The sequence below is a fragment of the Monodelphis domestica genome, chromosome 6 (assembly GCF_027887165.1).
Source record: "Monodelphis domestica isolate mMonDom1 chromosome 6, mMonDom1.pri, whole genome shotgun sequence".
NCBI lineage: Eukaryota > Metazoa > Chordata > Mammalia > Didelphimorphia > Didelphidae > Monodelphis > Monodelphis domestica.
Window position 1 is genome coordinate 130,253,116 of NC_077232.1, and position 22,659 is coordinate 130,275,774.

General features: G+C 32.5%; 1 protein-coding gene across 3 annotated transcripts in view; it reads left to right on the forward strand.

The window, feature by feature from the left end:
• SLC30A9 (solute carrier family 30 member 9) overlaps positions 1-22,659 on the forward strand; it is a 72,784-nt gene that overhangs the window by 13,654 nt on the left and 36,471 nt on the right. For all 3 annotated transcript variants that reach the window (XR_008912863.1, XM_007496510.3, XM_007496511.3), the window contains 8 exons: positions 2,277-2,376; positions 4,202-4,294; positions 5,079-5,161; positions 6,645-6,703; positions 9,234-9,301; positions 14,382-14,484; positions 18,127-18,182; positions 20,415-20,550. Coding sequence is in view for 2 of the 3 variants with exons in the window: in XM_007496510.3 (XP_007496572.1) it covers positions 2,277-2,376; positions 4,202-4,294; positions 5,079-5,161; positions 6,645-6,703; positions 9,234-9,301; positions 14,382-14,484; positions 18,127-18,182; positions 20,415-20,550 (698 nt within the window). In the remaining variant the exon portion in view is untranslated. The remainder of the gene's footprint in view (positions 1-2,276; positions 2,377-4,201; positions 4,295-5,078; positions 5,162-6,644; positions 6,704-9,233; positions 9,302-14,381; positions 14,485-18,126; positions 18,183-20,414; positions 20,551-22,659) is intronic.

Here is a 22,659-nt window from a genome sequence, read left to right on the forward strand (position 1 = left end):
TTTCAGAAATAAATCCAATTTTCATATTTCTTCCTATGATATGTACTGAGTTAGTGGACTAGCGGAGGAGGTTCCTAAAAGATTAAAAGAGTTATTTTGTCTTGGTGAATACCTCCACTAGATTTGAAACAAAACAAAACTTGATTTTCCTAGCTTACAAAGGCAAATGGAAGGGCCACCTCATTGTCAGAGTCCTGAGAAAAGTAATGCCAAAGGGTTTTGAGATGAAGAAAAAGCCAAGAAGCTGCTCCTAACAAATGATCTGATTTTTTTCTTACCTGAAGGGGGTGTGGTTTGAGGAGAAGAAAAGATTTGGAATAGCTTTTGTAAGGAATGTGCTTAGGGAGTGCTGCCTTGCCACAAAGAAGTCTCAGTTGAATTTCAATAACATTAATTTGTAATGTACCCAATTCCACTAGGTTGTGAGACTCCCTTCTGTGATCTGCAGTTATTCTACAGGAATGGGACTGAGATTTAGCAAGAGACAAGTGGTGATGGGACAGGACAGGATTCAGTTCTTTCAGTGGTGTATTCACTCACTGGTAACGAAAAAAAATCTCATATAGAGAGTAGTCTCAAACTTGTGATTCTTGATGTTTTCTTCTCCCTTTTTTCCCTCTGTGCTTCAGCTCCTAAGGACCTTTGTATTTTTGTTTCATGAGTTGCCATGATCAGAGAATTAATCATAAAATTGCCAAACTACTTATGATTATTTTCTCTGCATTTAGTGAAGCTTTGCCTCTGAAAGCAGATAAAGTTTGTTCAGGGGCCATTCTTTGTTGTTTGCTTTTATTTAAATTTTTGTTTTTTATTTTATACTTATTAACCATCATATGCATGAACATTTTATTGTGAAAAACAAAAAAAGATAATATATGAAACTGTCAACTTCTATTACATTTTTAAAAAAATTTATTCCATTTAGCAGAATAGTGACAAAACTGCCTTGCATGTCTGGGTCTCATGTCAACTTCCTTATCTCTTCTGTTTAATTTTAAAATGATCAATGACACTTTCTTCTTTTCTCTCTCTTCCCCTCCTTCCTCCTTTTCCCTTCCTTTTCTTTCCTTTTTTTTTGCTTTACTGTCACTGCCCATCAACTTCCTTTGATAATTCCTAGTCAACAATTGAATCTCTCCTTTGTAACAGAAAAGTATTGTCAAGAAAAATAGATTCATACCTTAGCTATGTCTGAAAATTGTGTGCAGAATTTCTCACTGTACTTCTAACCCAATGCTGCTTTGCCTGGAGATGGAAATCATACTGCTTTTATTGGTCTTTTCCTAATCATGACTGGTTTTTGCATTGATGGGAGTTTTTTAGCAGTTTGTTAATTTAGTTATTGTATTAATTTTTCTCCTGGTTCTCACTTCACTCTGCATCAGTTTGAATAAGTGTTCAGGAATCATTTTCAAAACTTTCATTGTATGGTAGGACCTGCCCATCTTTGTGCTAGGGTGACATTGCCTTTGATAACCCAAGGTTTCATCTTTATGGCATGGTAAGACATTAGAAAGGACTTGAATTTAAAAGCTTGAATTAGATACATTTGATTACCACATGTTAATCAATTACATCTCTGGTTAAAACTTTTAATTAATTTTTAGGTTGTTTCAAAATAAATGATGCTGTATTAATTTAATATAGATTTGACAGAAACATCTATAACAAAATATGTATTAGAGCAAAGTTGTTTTGGTACTTTTTATAGATAAAAAGATCACAGTTTTTAGGGATAATAAGAGAGTGCTTTCCTCTTTGAATTCTCTCCTTCATCAATGTAGGAAGATTTATTTTCTTCTTTTTTGGCTCTTTATAAAGTACATTAAAAGTTGGCAATCTTTGAAAGCTTTGTGCACTTAGGTCTATGACACATTGCTGTCCAGTTGCATTGTAATAATCCTTAAATGTGTTGTTTTAATTACCTGTACATAATTGATTATCTTCTGAAATCCTTTTCTGCCTCATGACAAGGAGATGACTTGAGTTTTCAAAGACTATATGAGGGAAGCACAGGTTCCAACAGGGCTCCCCCAAGCAAGGAAGGCTTCAAGTATGCGAATAGAAATGGGTGATGTGTCTGTCACTGGAAAATCAAGCTAAATTAGTAGTGGTCATCACTAGAAGCTTGGCCACCAGGTGATGGATATTTGTGCTTGTAACATTTCATGACATCATCCCATAAGACATGGAAAAATTATAATTTTTATTCTCATAGCTCCCTGACTTTAAAATATGCATATTTGATTTGTTTTACTATTTTCTTTTGATTTTAGTTAAAGCAGTTCTTAAGAAGAGGGAATATGGATCAAAATACACCAAGAATAATTTCATCACTGGAGTCAGAGCAATAAATGAATTCTGTCTTAAATCCAGGTACCCCAATGAAATTATTATTGGCTATCAAGATAGCTGTTGATTTATTCATATCTGTATTTGGCATATATATAAACTACTCAGTTGGTCCTTTCCAAATGTAGTCAAACATTTAATAGCATTCAAAATTAGTAGATTTCTTGACTTTTCTGCTAAATTGAAATTCTTTGTAGGAATAATTATATAATCTATTTTTAAAACAATTTATAAAAATGAGGTTCTCACAGGTTTACTATTTCAGAAGAACTTTCTGTGCCTAACTGAAAAATGCAAATAGTTTCACATGTATATCATTAATAAATCTCCCCTAAAGGCTTCAAGATTTTTCCGTGGTATTTGAATGACCCACAAGTGTTGCTAAATTTGAGTGAAGTTCAGGTCATTTTCTCTATAGTTGCAATAATAATTGTAATAATAATAAACATTTCTGTAGTTCTTTTAAATTTGCAAAGCAGTTCATAAATATCTCATTTTGTCCTCATAATAACCTTGGAAGGTAGGTGTTGTTGTTTTATTGTTCCCAGTTTTCAGATGAAAAAACTTGATACTGAGAGACTTTAAGTGATATGCCCTAGGTCATGTAACTAGGAAATGCCAGAGATTAGATAAGCACAGGGCTTTCTGACTCAAGGTGCAGTGCCATATTCACTGTGCCACCCACCTATCTTTAATAGGGACAACATACAAACAAAATATACATACAAGTACCTGTTCTTAACATTGTTTTTTCAGATCACTGGCAGAGACTGACATTTTTAGCCTTAATATTTATTACCTTATGAGAAGTCTCTATTTCCTAAATAATTTGGTACACATCCTTAAATACTTAATATTCCTTGTAAAAGGAATAGCTTAGGTTCTGGGATAATTATTGCTCATTAGTTAATAAAAAACATGAATACCCTTCATTTATGTTGCATTTTATGCTCTTTAAAAAGTATAATTATATTTTATCTCTTTTTATTTTCCCCCAATCCTAAAAGTTGGGAAGGATATTATTGTTCTACTTTTACAAAGATAAATAAGCATACATCATTATCCAAATATAGAATGCTTCCTGAATATAAGATATGTCTCTAAAATGAGATCTCTTTGAAAGTAAAAAAAAGTTATATCTTTAATCTTACTCAGGTTTTATTCAAGATAGATTTGTCTATCTTAAAATCTGCATTTAGTCTGATGATGTAAATAATTTACCCTATGTCCTTGTTGGCAAAATTATGGCCCACATGCTGGAGGGAGCTGTTCCCTTTCCCCGCTCCACTGCACCTGAAGACATTTCTCACATGACCTGCTCCTCTGGCCAGTGGCCCAATGGGAGTGCTTCCTCCCTCCCCTATCTGTGGTAAGGGGGTCGCTCATATGTAGCATGAGGATTATTCCATTTAGCATTTAGTTTGGGTACTTGGTCTCTAAAAGGTTTTGCTATCAGTGCCCTTGATCTATATAGTGGATTAGTGATAGAATCAGAAAAGATGTCCTTATTTTTGACTCCCAGTCCAAATCTCTTTGTCCGAGACTAAGTTGATGGTATTATGAAATCACTATTAAATTCAGCACAGCACAGTGGATCACTATTAAACTCAGCTTGGACTTCATATTTCATTGTGTTTTCACTAGCTACAAACTATATTTAAATAGTTTTGGTTAGAGTCCTCCTTACTTAGACTTTTTTAGATGAACATATCCCCTTTAAATTTACTCTCAAAAGATTCGCATATCCATAATCAGTATAATTGATTTTCTATACTCTAAATGCCTTTCTTATTTGTTAATTACACAGACCTTCTTAGAATAAATTGAACATGTTTTTTCTTTCCAACAGTGATTTAGACCAACTTCGGAAAATCAGACAAAGAAGTCCCCATGAAGATACTGAATCCTTTACGGTATTCTTGAGATCAGATGTAGAGGCAAAGTAAGAGCATATTTCTCTTGGAAAAACAAAGAAACAACAACAGACATTTAATTTGGGTTATACATTGCAGTAAAGTCCTCCAATGCCTCATTGTGGTGTGGAGCTGATCCTCCTGGATTCTTGAGAGCTATTTTAATAGAGCACAAATTCTGGTTTATCTTCCTAAGTTGCAAAAGACCATAAGTACTTGCCTGGCTGTAGACTGGATCAGCTTAGTTCTTTCAAAAGGACTATTTACTAGAACTTGGGCCATTAGGTGACAATTTTTTTTTCAATTATAACCAGTTTATGAATACTGCAGATTAAGATTTTGAATGAAGAGAGCTCATATAATAGTGAGATTGTGGATCTTTTGAAGTTTTAGTATTGAGAAGTAGTGAGTGTTAAGTAGAATCCGTGAGACAAATTGTAAACAAAAAATTAGATTTATAACAGAAAAGATTTTATTTTGGTCACAGAGATGTCATTCTCCTCTTTGCAGATGAATTTCTCTTTGAGACCCTGGTTTCCCCAATTAAAATAATAGTATGATATGACTTAGTAAAAGCTTTTAGGATTTGAGATTGAATTTATTTTTGTTCTATAGCTTTAGTTTAGGAAATTTCCTTGTGGACTTTATTTTTCTGAAAGGACATTAATGTATTTTCAAATAGATCCTTTAAGTTTTATTATGTATACAGTAGAAATGCTACATCTGTGTGTGTGTGTGTGTGTGTGTGTGTGTGTGTGTGTGTGTGTGTGTGTGTGTATGTGTTTGTGTTTGTGTTTATGTTTATGTTTTCAGGGCTTTGGAGGTTTGGGGAAGCCCTGAGGCCCTTGCCAGAGAGAGAAAGCTGCGTAAGGAAGCAGAAAGAGAATATAGAGAGAGTAAGTGTTCATTTAGAAGCTGAATTATTATTATAGTGTCTTATGGACCAGGATCATATTTTATATGCCCTTTATATAAAAGTATTATACGATTGTTATACAGAACTTGTATATTATTTGTTCCCTTTTGATTAGTTATTGTTAGTGATTCAATTTTAGGACCTCTCATTTTCACATAGAACATTATCTTAGCCTTTTATGGGTGAAGAAAGCAAAATGTATGATGGTTTCAATAATTTGTACAAAACAAACCTGTGTTTTAGCTTACTAATAATAGTAATGATAGAACAAATCTAGCAGTCATTTTCTTAGAGGAAGATTGTCATTGGGGAAACTAAAATAATTCCCAGGAACAATGTGACAGCAGAAATTTTTCCCTGGTCATGAGAAACATTTTGTGTAATCTTTTTTCCTTTTATTCATGAAGAAATCTTTTAGTAACCATTTATAAAGTATTACTCTTGAGAAAAAATTAGTATATTATAGTTAATTCTCATCCAATTATATATACGTTATCTGTTATAGTCTTTACAACTATTCGCCTTCAGTTTTAGTTGATTGTTCAAAATGAGCTGTGCAGTGTATGATTTGTCTTATATTCATTATAAAAGATTACAGTTGTTTTTCATAGTTAACTTTTTAAATTGCTTATTTTTTTGTGAAGACAATGAAAAATCAAAGAATAAAATATTTTAAATATTTTTGTTTTTATTCTTGTTGGAGATTTGGCTAGTAAAGAAGTCAAAGGAAAACAGAGAAATCACTAAATTCCTAAAGGTTATTAAAATTATAATTTTAAATGTCTTTAAAGCATTGAAATAATCCTGTGTTATTAAAAAGTTAGAATTCCAGTTTAATATGAAAGCATGGTATTTTTTTTTAAATTTTGATTCCTTTAAATCTCATTGCAGCTACAGTTTCCTTTCTAATATTACTAGTATACTATTCTGTTAAAAAATACAACCAACATTTATTATGTCTACTGTAAAGCACCAGAGAAGTTTATGGTACAAGTTCGGGGAGGTAACATTTATACAACTATCAAATAAATAACAACCTTAGAAGTTGATACATAAGAGGCATGCAAACAATACTCAGTTAACATATTATGAGAAATCTTAGTTGAGAGAGATCACTTTTGTTTAGGGTATCAAGGAGGACTTCATGAAGGAGAGGACATTATATCTGGGTCTTCAGAAATGGGTAAAATTTTAGATAGAGGTATCCCATCCTCTCCATTTAAACTCTTCAAAGGCAAGGCCTGTGTCCTCCTCTAGTGCCCAGCTCAGTGTATATATAGGTAAATAAAATTGGTTTTCAGTATTTGTTAGATTAATGAAAGAATTCATTATTATACTGTATAGCCAAGTACTAATACTAAGTAGCAGTTATAAGAGTGGCTTAAATTGAAAATAATTACTAGTCTAAAATATATGTGGTGAGAGAATTTAAGAGGAAAAATTATTTTCTAATTTTTTCACAGAGTTGTTTAAGAATCAAAAGCTGTTACGAGAGTATACAGACTTCCTGGGACATACAAAGGTAATGGGTTCTTTATCATAATGTAAATTTATATTACTTATAGAATAGACTCATCATTATTTTAATTTGCAACCAAGTAATGAAATTCCATTGTGTCTGAAGGAGCTGAAACCAGAAGTAAGACCATAGTTCTCTTTAGAAAATTATTAATTATAAATGCTACGAATCCATTTAAGGAAAGGAGTAGAGGATCCAGGATATGCTTACTGTTAGTGCTTTAAAAAATATAATGAAATCATTGGGAATTGTTATTGGATTTATTATATCCCTTACCCCTAGCAGAAAATATAAAGGGGTAAGGAGAGAAAGATATTTTGCTGGATTTTAAAACAGTAGAGCTCTGAATATTCTTAGCTCAGTTCTTTTCTAATTTTTAGTACATTCAATGCACATGTAGTTTAATTGATAAAAAATAATTTGTTGTACTTTATTATTTTTCCCAAAGGAATCATTGTAGTAATTAGATTGACTAAGCTGTGTTAATACAGTAGAAGTCACTTTGTTGTGTAGAACCCTTTTTATAATTTTTTTTTGGATGGGAATTAGTGAATCTGAGTTCATATCCTGTTTTATCACTTTTGTGAGTTTGACATTCCATTTATTGAGTGGGATGCCAGATGGAGAATCTCTGTGAGATGTGAATACTTCTTGGAGCTGAGGGCCAGCATATTTTCTACTTTGGAAAAATCACTGGCTGTGTGACTCATTTTCTTCATATGTGAAATGGATATGTTAATACTGCCTACTTCATATAATTGTTGTGAGGAAAGGGCTTTGATATCTTTGAAGCAATATACAAATGAGGTAATGTTGACTGTTCATTGTTATTTAACCCTCTCTCTTCCTGGAATCTCTTATAACCCACCAGAAAGTTAGTCAAGAATGAGATGGGGTGGTAGCAGTAACCTTGGCAGTAAACTAAAACTTCTTGGGAGGGAGAAATGCTGGGTGCCTCTCCCTAAGGCCTCCCATTGCTTCTATCCCACTTGCTCCTGAGGAATGGGCAGGCTGATGAGATTGGAATCTAGTTTCTGTTTTAAGGAATAATAAATAGGACCCAGAATAGAAAATTTGACCATATAGACAAGTTTAAAACAAAAATATGGAAAAATAGCTGAAAGCCCAGGTATCAAGAAACACAAGGAGGAGAATTAGGCACAGGTAGGTGGCACTGTGGATAGAAGTCTGTTGTTGGGAGGACCTGGTTTCATATATGGGTTCAGATACTCAGACACAGCCTACACGTGTTACTTTGGGCAAGTCAGTTGACCTTGTTTGCCTAGTGTCTTTCCTTTCTGCCTCAGAATTGTTACTAAGAAAGAAAGGTTTCTTTTTTTTTTTTAATGCTTTTAAATTATAGTAGAATTGCCTCATTACAGTGGTGGCAAACCTAATACACGGGTGCCAAAGATGGCATGAAGAGTGTTCTCTGGGCACTCAGCCACCCTCCCCCCCATTTTCCTCCCCCCAGAGTTTGTTATTAGAAAGGCAGAAGGACTCCGGGGGAGCTGCTCTCTTCCCCCCTCTCTACCATGCCTAGTGACATTTTTTCACATCACCTGCCCCTCTACCCAGCAGCCCAATAGTGCTTCCTCCTTCCCCTGTGTGGGGTAAGGGGTGGGGCCTGGCACTCCATCTCTAAAAGGTTTACCATCAGTACCTTATTAGGTATAAAATTGTTATTACCATTGCATTTTTATAGGACAAATATCACTTTTTTTAAAAACCTTTCCTTCCATCTTGGAGTCAATGCTAAGTATTGGTTCCAAAACAGGAGAAGTTGGTAGGGATAGTGATTAAGGTCTTTTTCAGAATTCTATTTTTGCTCCTTCTTAATCCTTGGTTATCTCCTACCTTCTCTTAAAGAGAGAAGGAAGTAGAATAAGGAGATAGACCCTCTAGGTGCATTTCCAGTTTTGGGAAAACTCAGAGGACTAAATGAGATTGTAACATTGAATTATCCTTCACCTGGAGGGTCAAAGGTGTGTAAACTCTAAACCTGAAACTTAAAGGGAATGGAAATCTTAAACATATTCTAGTTACTGGATTTTCTTCTTTCCACTCTTTTCATCAACATGCATGAAAAACCTCTGAGAGTACTCTTTTCTTGTGAAAGCATTTTTTTTTTTGATCTTGGAAAGTTGTAGAGTAAAGGAAGATGTTTTAAAGTATCTAGGTTTAAGGTAGGTTTATTGATTCTAGGGAGTTTTTGTTTAATCACTTTTTCTTAAAGTAAATCTTACTATGAATTTAATAAAGGTTTTCAGGGTGTTAATGGGACAGGACTCATTTGCTTAAATAATTTTACTTCATTCCATTATTTTAAAATGAAAATATTAAAGATTAGGTGAAGAAAATTATGCAAGCATATATACAGCATATAAGCATATAAATATATCATTTATATGTCATATAAGTCAGGTGTAGAATATTTTGGCTTCATCATTATGAATTAAATGGAGACATTTTATGGATTGTTAAAGTTGTGATTGCTTACTTTTATAATTTGTCTAATTTCTTTCTTTTCCAGCCACGGTCTGGAACAGGATCAGTGTTTCTTAAAGGACCAGGAAAAGTAGTAATAGTTGCTGTTTGTATGTAAGTTTGGAAAATTAAACCTTTTAAAGATAGATTATGTATTTTGAAACCTGTACATCCTAGGTCTGAATATATAGGTTTACCACTTGGTATTTAGAAAAGTAGTTATTTTTTCCTTCCACATTTATTTTAAAAATAAGTTGAATCGATTCCTTGATTATAATTACCAGTATAGGAGCAGTTAGGTAGCACAGTGGATAGAGAGCCAGGCCTGGAGTTGAGAGAACCTGAATTCAGATATGTCCTCAGACACTTCTTAGCTGTTGTGGTTCTGAGCAAGTCACTTAACCCCAATTGCCTAGGCTTTGCCCTTCTTCTGTCTTAGAATTGATTCTGAGACAGAAGGTAAAGGTGTAAAAAAATGACCATATAGAGTGTTTCGGTCTGTATGTCTGTATTTTTATTGGGGACTGCTACCTGATTAAACTTTAGCTACTTACTGAAATTGATGTACAGAAATGCATTTTCACTCTTGTCATATATTGTACTGCTAAAGTAATTAAGAAGTTCTATTAATTGACCCCAAGTGGTAGTTGCTAGTGAATATTTGTGTGTATATATGCATATATGTGTATTGTATATATGGGAAATATTTCCCATGCTTACTATGGAATTAAGTAGACAGTAATTCATCCTGTATTTTCAGCCCTTTTCTTTTGTCTTCCTTTTCCTGTTATCACCATTTATGTCGATTATTTAGTATCTTCAACAGAGGATAGGAGGGCAAGGAGAGTTCAGATTTCTAGGATTCTTCTCAAACAATGGGCTATTTAATTAAATAATATATTTAATTTTTGAATGTTTAAAAGTAACAGGAGATAATAATATTTTTACCAGATAGATGTCTTGAATAGGAATTGAGGTAGAGAAAAAAAGGGAATTGAGATGATTTCATTTCCTTTCTCACTGCTAGATGACTTCCTTTTTTGCTGTTCTCCCAAGGCAGAAGCCAGCCTATTGCTTTAATCTTTAGGGGATAAGAGGTGAAGAGGAAAGGAAAGTGGGATCAATATTCTTGACTGATATTCACTCAGAAGAAGAGAGACTATTATTCAAACCAGTGAAAGAACAGGTGTACTATATCTTCCCTTTTTGGCATTCCTTTACCCCTTAAGCCCTTTATGCAAATGAATTGATGCTCTCAGCAACTTAGATATTCTCTTCAATGATACCAGAGCAACTTATCTACCTCTCTGTTCTGTGCTGCCCTTATCTTTGCCCTTCTATAATTTTTCCAAAGGAAATCTACCCAGTATGCTTTGGCTATTTTATAATAATCACTTGTTTACCACAAGAATCTCAGTGGAGGACTGTCAGTTATCTTCACTCTTGTAACTTGATTAGCTCATCTTTTTCAATCATACATTTCTTTGATTACATTGTTTACTTTGGTTTTTCATAGTTCTTAATTTGTTATGCGCTTTAGCTTGCACACCAATCATGTACTTCTCCAGTGACTCTAATTTTTACCTCTTTGGAGACTAAAGGATATCAACTCTAGCCTAACTGCTAGAATAGGTCTTTGTTTAAGGGAGGAGATTTTTGATTATTAAAGGAGTTTACAGTTTCCCAGAAGCAGTCTAATTTGCTTTCTCCTGTCTCTTTAATTATGGACTCTGTTTTTTTGTCTGTCCAAGACATAGATAGTGATGGATTTATTCTGTATGTTGTCCACATAATTTGCATGTCAGAATCTGCACAGTAGGCATTTTTTATTCACTTAGTTTTTTTTTCCTGTGAATAGTTAATTCACTCTTTTAATGATTGTAAATCTTGCCCAGGAGTCTTCTTGGTATGAAAGAACTAGTGTAATGTCATTTGCAAACAGGTGTATTAAGAAGACCTCCTCATTTCTCTTCAGCTTGTTCTTTCTGTTGGATCTCTGCCCTTATGATAGCACACATCCTTGGCAAGCATATAGCTTTCCTTTTTATGCTTTGCTTAATATTAATAATTAAAGAATTGTCAAAATGATTAATATAGCTTTTAAAGAATCTTGTAAAGTTTTTTTCATATTCATGGAGACATTTTTTGAAAACAGCCTATAAGTGACATTTTCTCCTCTAAAATCCTTTGAAAGAAAACACATAATCATAATAAAAATGGGCAGGAAACAATAAGAACAATAAGATCTTTTAATCTTTATATCGTTTATTTTTATGTTGGGGAAGACATGCTCTAATGTGTAATATCATTTACAAACACCCATCTAATTCCATACAGTTCCATACTATTACTTGACTCAAAGATATTCTTGATGTGTATATAGAGTATTTTCATATAGATTTTATACAGATGGGAAAGTGGGCATATAGGTTTTCTCTTAGTCATTTTTTGGGTAGATTTGAGATATTTTTCAGTGCCTTTCTTCAAATAACTTTTGATTCTAATTCTTATTGCCCTCACAATTGTGTCTTTTCCCACGAAGTTTCATCTTGCTCTGATCCAGCTTCTTTTCCTGCCTTAGTTCTTGCTAATTTAATTTTTGCCTCTTGAAGCATTTCAGTAACTGTAAAGTGAAGCCCAAGTATGGCGACTTCACTGCCTTTGATGATACAATAGATCATTATAAGAAATATTTTTAGATATCATCCTTCTTTTGTTTATTATCTTCCAGTTTTAGCCGTAGATGTCCTCAGGATAACTGTTTAGTAGATTCTCTTGCCAAACTTATAAATTTCACTACTTCTCTTTGTGTTATGAAGCAGTGTTGCTCATAATCTATCACCATCCTCCTCTGAAAGATTTTCAAAATAATTTTGTATTTAAAACCAGTGTTACCCTTGGCTTCCATATTTATCCACTTGAAAAGTAAGTCAAGTGTTTTTACCAAGATTGGTTTTAGGGCTATTGTTTCCTTATGATAGCAATTGTTTTATGTTGATTAAACTTCTTTGTGAAAGAACTTGTCAGCAAGTCAAGTTGGAATTGTTTTAATTGTTTGATTTAAAAAATTGTTCTCATTTCTCTTATTCTAGTTTATTACTAATTTTGATTTTTGCACCAATTGGCAGTCTGACAATATATAGGCAACTGATTTAGGAATGATCATGAATTTCAATTAGTGTTATTTGGTACTCATCATGTCTAGCACCTTCTGATCCTTTTCTTTTTTTGAAGAAAGAATTCACAATAGGTAACTTTTTGATTTATTTTGTTCTTTAGTCTTAATGTATATTTTCTAGAATATCTCTGTCTTTATCTGCTTCTATATTTACATTGAAGTCACTGAATCTGAAATTATATGATGATTTAATTTGGAGTTCTTGATAGACTTTCTCTACCATTTTATCTTTTTGCCACAGATATTGGTGCATAGGTAGCAATTATTTTATTGGTAGTGGCTTTGCAAATATTTACAATGAGCACTGGAATATATGAGATGACCAGATGTGCCATGAATTGATGTTTCTTGTTGTCTTTGGACACATTATGTAGCTAATTTAATCAACTCCTTTATTTTGACTCCAAGAGAACTCAAGAACCAGTTAGTTATAAATTTTTCTCGTTGGTTTTATTTTATTGAGAATACTGTGGATGATCAGATCCATTTTATCTACTAACATGCCTATACCTATTGGTCTTTGGACAGAGATCTTACATTTAGAAATGCACCTCTGTGTACTAGGCTTGTCCTTAGAAAGCATATTCACTATTACAAGTACCATGTTCAAAGCATGAGAGACATGCTTGTGATAGTGTTCTCCTTTTTTTTTATCCTTATTTTCTATCCTAGGATCAATACTATGTGTTGGTTATTGGGGTAGAAGAACAGTAAGGGCTAGGCAATGGGAATTAAGTGACTTGCCCAGGGTCATGCAGCTAGGAAGTGTCTGAGTTCAGATTTGAACCCAGAATATCCTGTTTTTAGTTCTGGTTCTTATTTCACCTAGCCACTTAGCTGCCTCCAGGTAATGTTATTTTTTACTTCACTTGTTGGAGCTAGGTTAAGTCTCCATGCCATGATATTGAGGCATCAGAACAGCACTTTTTGAAGGACATTATTATAAAATTTGCTGTAATTTCTTTTACCAGGTCATCTTAGGATCTCTCATATTTGTGTTTTCCCCTATTCTCAGAGTCATCTTTAACCAGGAACTTTTCCTTCTCACTCATTTTAATGTTTGCCAACATCTCTTAAGTGTATCTTCAAATGGTTTTTAAGATTTACTTCCTCCATGGGTTGGTTCTCTGCCAGCTATTGAGAAGTGATGGCTTCTTATAAGGAACAGATCAAGAAGAATCTTTGTCTGAAGCCCAGTTCATAATCTTAATGATTATAATATTAATAGTAATATAGTTAGCATTTACATAATACTTTAAGTATTTCAAAACACTTTACATATACTACATCATTTGATCCTCACAACCACCTTGTGAAGTAGGTCTATTTATTCCCATTTTAGAGATAAAGAAACTCGAGGTAGACAGAGGTTAAATGACTTGCCCAGGGTCATATAACTAGTAAGTTTTTGAGACCAGATTTAAACTCAGGAAAATGAATCATCCTGACTTCAGGCCTGGTATGCCATCCACTGCACCATCTAGTTGCCTTGACAGGACATTGGTTACCCCCCAAATAAAAAGGCTTTATTCTTATACCCATCAAAACATTTGGCTTCTTCTTGATCTCTCTGTGATGTTGCTCTGAGGCTATGGCTCAAGAACTTCTTTGATTTGCCTTGGCCTTCTACTTGTTCACCGAGCTTCAGCTTTTGTTGTCTGCAGCACACCTTGTTTTGGCTTCTTGTTCAAATGATTCTTTTCCTTAAGATGTGTCTTCATTGTGATACTCCATGGACTCCAAGATGAAATGCCCTGTTCATTCAGACCCACTTGTCCCTACCTCATGGTACTTTCCTTCAACTCTATAGCATACAAAATGTACTTATTCCTATAGTTTCATATAATAAACATACTTTCTTCATGTGTTCAAATGATCTGGAAATAATATTTTTAAAAAATAATTCTTGGGGGCTAGAATTCTTATTTACTATATATTGCGTGTTAGCATATTTTACATATTTTGGTGACAGTTTTACCAATACCATTACAATTCGAGTTTTCTTTTCTGTCCTAGAAATGGTTTGAACTTTTTCGTCAAATTACTTGCTTGGATTTATACAGGTTCCGCAAGCATGTTCTCAGAAGCTGTGCATTCATTATCTGATACATGCAACCAGGTAAGAGATTTCAGACTTGTACTGATTTTTCTAGTCCAGCAGACTTTTCTAGGTTTCATGTTGAATGCTGATAAATTTGCAGATTGAATGAAAAGTATATTAACTTTGACCCAGTGATAGAAGGGAAGCACTACTAAGTGGATAGGGCTACTCAGGTTGCTTTTATAGTTCTGCCATGGTATATAGCATTCAATGGTACCTTTAAGAGACATCCCAGAGGTACTCTCCAGCTATAGGAAAAGGGCCTTTTAAAACTTTAAAACAGAATCTGAGAAATTTAGATGATTTAAATTAAATTTAAGCGAATGAATTCACACTTAAAAAAATATTGATTTTGTGATTGTGACAATCACTACCTCTAGTTTCTTAATAATGTGTATATAGAATGATTCTAGAAAATTGTTAAAATTTACCCTTCTAACTTAAATTCATTTAAACTTAAGTGCCTCAGACCCCAAAACTAAACTATACCATTTATTGTTAGGCGTTGAATATAACTTTTCTTCACAATTGTACAATTTCAAATGATCAGATAACTTAAATTTTTTTTCATTCATATTTTTACTAAGAACTTTGACATTTAACATCATAACAAAACTGTGTGTAAGGAAGTTAGTGTAAATATCAGTAACATTTAACTTTGTAGTTTTAAAGATTATGCTTTTCCAAAGAAAAAATAGAACCTTAGTTCAAAATTAAATCTTACAACTGGTCAATTAGGTTAATTATCAGATGCACATTTATAAAAAGGAAAAAAATTGTTACCTGGATAAATATTGCATATTTCCTGGAATTTCTTACTTTTTAAAAATTCGACATATTGCAATTAAGCACTTGTATTCATATACCTCTGTGATGGGCTCTGAAGGAGATAAAAAAAAACCAAAAACCTCCAAGGTTTTAGTCTCTAATTGGAAGGACAAGACAAAAGTGAAAAAAACAATGCAAGATAAAAATATAAGAACTACTTCATTAAACTAGCATATAATTAAATGGCAGATGAATGGTATGTGCCTTGGAATGGCCAGAGGAAGTTTTTTGGAGGGAAATAGGGACTTGGCCAAATATTAAGGAATATATTATTAAATTTTTATTCACCTGTTAGTTTTTTGACTCATTTAAAATTGTCTTCATGAAACTATAAGATTTTATGTGAAATCTGTGTCTTAAGTAAGCTTTTAGTTTTATTGACTATAATTTACTCTTTAAAGTTTCTATTAATTTGTACAGTTTGGCATTACTTCATTTTAACTTTAAAACTCTGGATTAATAATAATAATAATATTCATTAACTCTTTAATGAGTCCCTGGACACTCACTTTAGTAGATAAGAATTGGAAATCTAAAAAAAATAGGAAGTATATCACTGCCTGTCCTGGAGGAGTACGTGGTCTGACTGGGAGCAGTTCTACAGCTTATGACCTGAAACAATTGTATAGTAATTCAAAGCTACATATGATCATTTGTACAATGATGTATCAGCCCATACACATGTAGGATGAAGGAATTTGTAATGGTTAAAGAATGAACAACTCAAATTAAGGCAAGTTGATCAGGAGGAAAATTTTTTTTTAGAAAAATAGAAGGCTTTCCAGAAAAGTGAAAGTTAAAATCCAGTAACTCTTCAGGTTAACTTACAAATTTAACAATACCGCTTAAAATGCCAATCACATTTTATATAATTAAACAGATTTTTTGTAGTTTAGTTGGAAGAAAACTTGGTAGACAGAAACATCAAGGAATTTCTTGGTGAGTATAAATAAGAAAGGTATAAAGGACTTGCCCTTCCAAACAATTTTTGTAAAATGATAATCATCAGTAATGTCTACTACTGTATTGCATTTTAAAAAAATTAGGAAAAAAGATCAGTAAAATAGTTGAAATCTTAGAAACAAATGCAAATAACACACATACATGTGATCTATCTATATGTATATATAAAATGTTGCATTTTTATATATGAGATTCTATTGGGAGAAATGGGTAGCAATGTGAAGAGAAATAAATTTAAATACATATTTCACAGTACCCAGCACACTAAACTCCAAGATTGTTGAATTAAGTTTTTGAAAAATGGAATCTTTTATGTTTTTTTTCTCCCAAATATGGAGGAGGTGTACATTCTTAACTATTGAATTAATTGAAAAAATAATTAGGTACAAAGTTGATGGGTTTAATATAAAAATTAGAAAAAAAGGGTTTTTATACAGTTAGAAGCAATAAAACTAAAATAGAAATAAAGGTAATAAAATGGAATGAAAAATACATGATAGGCAAAAAATTGATAGGCAGGAACTTAATTTTAAATGTTTGCAGGGATCTAGTTACAAAGTCCAGTTCTAATACTTAGTTTCTAGTGGAAAAGTAATCAGAAATTAGAAAAAGACAACTAGTAGATAAATACTTAGAAATGATGGACCTCATTACTAATTAAAGAAATATAGACAAAAAATACAAGATATTCTATAAATGATGTTAAAAACTAATTGTTGGTGGCAGTTCAAATTGTTTCTACCTTTTTGTAGTATGCAACAATAGCCATATATCAAGTTATCACACTCTTGGAAATATTCTGAAGGAATAATGAAAGGGAGAAAAAAGATATATTTGTGGGAAAATATTTACAGTGCATTTATAATAGTGAAAAATTATAAAGAACTCTTTCTAATATACCAAAAATTGTCTAGTAGAGTATCATGCCACCTTTCTTAAGAGTTCAGCCAAGAGAACCTGAGAACAGATAGAAAAGGCCTTTGAGCCACTAAAACTAAAAATGACGAAAGTCAGTGAAATAAGATTTCTTCTTTCATAAGATAATCTCTCATAAGCTTGTTTTATTCTTACTTGATACTCATTTCTAACAGTCATGGTTTTCTGGTTTCAAAGCCTATGGTGGATTAGAAGAGAGAAGGCATATATGTATGAAAAAGAGGAGATGGAGAAACTATAGAAAACAGAAAAAAGGATATATGTAGTAATTTATGTCAAACTGTCTCACATTCTTGGGGCATCAGGGACATAGAAAGTACACTTACATATCTTCTTAATGATCCCCTGAATCTGAGTTGTCAAACATGGGACTGTTGCTGCTGCCCAAGATAGACTAAAAGGTAATTTGGAAATTACAAAATCAATTAGAAAACAATCTAATTAGAAAACAATTCTAATTCTAATAAAACATAATGTTCATATGTAGTTTTCACAGTCACAGTATGACCTGTGTATCCTTATGTACAGTTTAGTGGCCCCTATTTCTATTTGAATTTGACATCACTGCCCTATATCATCAAGAATTTGTCATTCAACAAACATTTGTTAGGCCTCATACTTCATGCCAAGCACTGGGCTGAGGCACTCAGGACTCAAAGACAAAAAATTAAACTATGGTTAGAATATTTCCAAGAATCCAAGGAAATGCATGTGCTTTTAAAAATACATCTAACATAATTAAAAATTTAAAAGTTTGAGCATTTAGAAGGAGAAACTTGTTTTCAAAAAAATTACTTAAAGTGATATTGAAGTATATTTGACACTAGTTATTGCTGTTTTTTTATTGACTTTTCCCATATATGTAATACAAATGATGCAAAAAAAATGTTTTGAAACAGTGCAGACTCATGGTAACATTTTTATTCTTTATAGATTTTATTAGCAATTGGCATCTCTCAGTCTGGACGGAGACCAGACTCTACTCACCCGTAAGTACATTGTATATATTTTTCTTTTCCTTTTTGAGGTTATTATTCATTTGAGATGAGTGACTATATTTCAGATAATTTCTGTGATTTATATGCCATCATTACACTAGTACATTGGATAATTTTTCAACTCTTATTTTCTAAAATAATGCTATGACTTTAGGTTGATTTTTTGTTGTTGTATTGGATTAATAAGGGCAAAGACTATTTTTGAAATTTGAATTGGAACTTTTATACTGTCTTTTGTTATAAATATAAAGACCTTGCCAAGTTGTTTTACACCAATTTTCAACTTCATACAAGCCCCCAAAATACACATTTTGGTTTTGGATTAATAGTCTGTCTGAGATAATAAAACTAACAGCATCATAAAATGCTGCTGTTAAACCTCCCTCACACCATTTATTTTGCTTTTGTGATATGAAATGAACTGTTGTATGGATTTAAAATTTCTTCCTTTCCAAAGCCCTTCACTGTATGTCTTGATTTTGTTACCATATCATTAATTATTTGACATGATAGTTATATATTAATTCCACTTGGATGATAATATAGAAGTTTTGAATGCTGTGGGTGCATAATTATCTATTGGTCCTAAGAAGAGCAGGAAGGGGTAGGCAATTGGGATTAAGTGACTTGCCCTAGGTCACACATTCAGAAAATGTCTGAGGCCAAATTTGAACCTAGAACCTTCTATCTTCCAGCCTGGCTTTTTTTTTTTAGCCACCTAGATGCCCCTGGATGCATAATTTTTTAACAAAAGTGTACATTTAGGTTTTGGGAGCAACATTTGGAAAAAAGATGTTATAGTCTAGACATCTTTTGTACTAAAAAACAGAGTACTACTTCTCTTTTCCTAGGCTTTTACTGGTTTATGACTAAGAATTTCAAATCTCCATCCAAATTAATACTCAATATGTTGTGAGATACTGCTTCCCCATATGTGTTATGTATCTTATTATGGATGGAGAAGGAGAAAATTCTAATGATGCCAGTTAAATAATTTATAATTAATAATAATAAATAATTGATGTTACAATGCCTTATCTTTTGTTAAGCACAGAGAAATTTTTTTAGGGTGGGGCAGGGCCTAGGAAGATATCAGCAAGTATTTGAAGAACTGTTGTATAGAGATTCAACTTAGTTTTCTTAGCTTTAGAAGGCAAAACCAAGAACAGTGGGTGGAAGGAGCAGAATTAGATTTTGATGTAGTGAAAAATTACTTCATCATTACAACCAGGAGGTTGTAGGCTTCCCCTTACTAGAAATTGTTAAGCAAGGTCTTTATGACTTTTTATAAGGTTAATGTAGAAAGAATGTTTTTTTCTGGTGTCAGCTTAGTCCCTGGAGTTCTTTCTAGGTCTCAGATTTTGTGAATCTAGAGATTTTTCATACATCTACATGAAGCAGGTTTAAGGTTGGATAAAAGTTGCCTCTCAGTAATAATTCAGAGAGCAGTTTTCATTTAAAGATCTTGTTTAGATTTTCATTTACCAGTCAAGATCTTTTTAAGACTTGGGTATTGGGAGTAAATTTTCCAGAAAAAAATACCTGGTAAATAATAAAATTTCATTTGTTGCTATAGTCTGTCATAGCTCTTTTCCTCCTCTTTTTGAGCTATTACTTTATGCACACATTGTCCCAAGATGCTTAAAAAAAACTGTATTAAAGTATTAAGTATAAAAGAAACTGGAAATTATATTGAAGTTTGTAAATAGTACTTACAATTTGTTGAACTCTTAAGAATCAAGAAGTATATAGGATCAAATTAAAGATAATGTAAATCTTAAACTATCTGCTCATAAAGACTAAAGAATTCAATTAGAAATTTGTATTGCAAGGAAACTTAAATGCTATCTTGCTCATTAAACATCTGAATGCTTTTAAAAAAGATTAATTTAATTTCATCAGCTGCTGTGGTACACAATATTGAAAGAGAATGATTAAATCAAAATAGGTTGTATGGAAAAGGAATTAGAAAAATATCTAAATTAAATAGTGTTCACTTTATTTTATGTGTTTTCAAGGAACTTCTAGTCACTTTTAGTTCCAGCGTTATTTTTCTAATTAGTTGTGATTTTAGCACTTTAATTTTAATGAGATATCAAACTCTGCAAATACACCAAAGTTGTTTTTTCTTCTTTTCCATTTTTATTGAGTTTTTAAAAAGTATTTGTAAAAAGAAAGTTTTTTTCTTCTGTAGCAACAGATTTATTTGTTCTATTGTTTTAGGTACGGTTTCTCAAATATGCGCTATATTTCCTCATTAATTAGTGGCGTTGGTATTTTTATGATGGGTGCAGGACTTTCTTGGTACCATGGAATCATGGGATTGATTCATCCTCAGCCTATGGAATCTCTTCTCTGGGTAATATGATTTCTTTTTGGTTTTACTCATATGAAATAAATTGTAAAAATACATTAGAGGTCTCTTTTTAATACTATAGTTATTGAATAGGACTAACATGCAATTATATCAGAATTTTATATAGTTATGTTTCAAAGGACATGTTCTGATAAGTGAGTGAAAAAAATTTATTAAATACTTAGTGTATTCCAAATAACATGCTCAATACTAGGAATACAGACAGAGAAAGAAAATCATCCTGCTCTCAAGTAGGTCACATTTCATTTAGGCCAGAGGGACTAAAGGGTCAGTAGCGGAGTTGACAAAAAGCTCAGGAGGCCATAGGATGCATGTACTTGTCTCCTTCATTAAAATGTAAAGTCTGTGAGAGTAGAGATTATTTTCATTCTTGTATTTGTTTCTCTAGTGCTTAACATAGTTTCCGGTCCATAAGGAGTATATAATAAATGCTTTTTGCTTGATACCCAAATCTCTATCAGTAACAGTGAGCTTGAAATATTATACTTTTTCTCTTTTCATTTGTGGCCAGTTTCATTTCAGAAAAGATAATGTAGTAATTTATATATGTTGTCTTGATTTTGAGAAATTTAAACTAATTTGTAGCTATCTTGTTCTTTTAGTAATTTTTATTTGCCTTATATAAGTGTATTCTATTGCTTATGAAATCAAGGAGGTAAAATGTCTAGTTCAAAATCAGGCATTGAGTAATTGGCTAATTGGTAAATAGAATGCAAGTTTACAGCCCTTATAGAGACTGTTGCCTTCTGGCAGCTAAATTGACCTTTAGCATTTTCATGACCTAATTAGATCTGATAATTACAATCCAGAAATACATCCCAAATGACTAATGTTTTTATGAAGAGTAACATCTTGAAATACCCTGGTAAAATTCCCTGTCCTCCCTCTGTTGGATAGATGAACTTAGGTTTTTGAGGTCTTATCTATAGGTGAGAGGAAAATACTGTATAGTAGGTTCATTGAGTTTTATGGTGACATTATTTTTATCCACCATCTCTATAGCACCATGTTTAAATTCCTTATTTCTATGTATTCTTCCATTTTTCATTTTCTGATACCATTAATCATGGTAAAATGAAAAGCAACATAGAAAAACCTTCCTATCTTCCTCTTCTTACTGAGCACTTGAAGAGCCCTGGGATTATAAATGGCATGAAGAGGATGAGAGAAAAGGAGGATATAAAAACTTTAATATTATATTCCTGCTTTTTGGATTGGCTTCTGGAATCAGCTAACAGAATCTATGATTTGGAAGACTAGAGAACTTCCTTCTCTGTACCTTCAGTCTTTCCCAACTTTTTCTTAGGGACCCCTAAATTTTTAATTTTTAAACCTTAATCCCTTTAAAATACTCAGAACGACTTTAGAAAGAACACTGGATACCATCTTGACTTACTGTGTCTCCTCCATCTGAAATACTTATCTCACTGTCAAGCTCACTGTTACTGATAGAGATTTGGGTATCAAGCAAAAAGCATTTATTATATACTCCTTATGGACCGGAAACTATGTTAAGCACTAGAGAAACAAATACAAGAATGAAAATAATCTCTACTCTCACAGACTTTACATTTTAATGAAGGAGACAAGTACATTATCGGTTTTTTTAAGGTGGGCAGGTATTTGAGGCACACAAGATCCTGGATAGATCTGCAAGTTTCTTTAAAGATCAACTTTTCCAAATCTTCATTTTACATATGAGAAAAGCAAGGCTATGGGAGATAAATGACAAGTAGCTAATGGGACAGCTGGGATTTGAGCCTAGGCCCTCAGAATCTATATAACCCCCACTTTGCTTTTGATTAGTTAAGTAGATATTTTCACATATGATTTATAAACTTTTAGGTATGTCAGACTTTCTCAATAAGTTGAATTTGACAAGGCTAAAATTTCAAGGTGAAGTCATCTTAAAAATTTTTTTTAAAATAAAAATCAAATGTTTAATCATTTTTTTAAAGCTTATGCATGAAAAACATTTTCCCTTATGTAGGAAGTATATATTTAATGGTACCTACTTGATTAGTTTTGTATAAAGACCTAAATGATTTATTGGAATTAAAATCCGTGTTCCATTTTTAGGTTTTCCAAAAC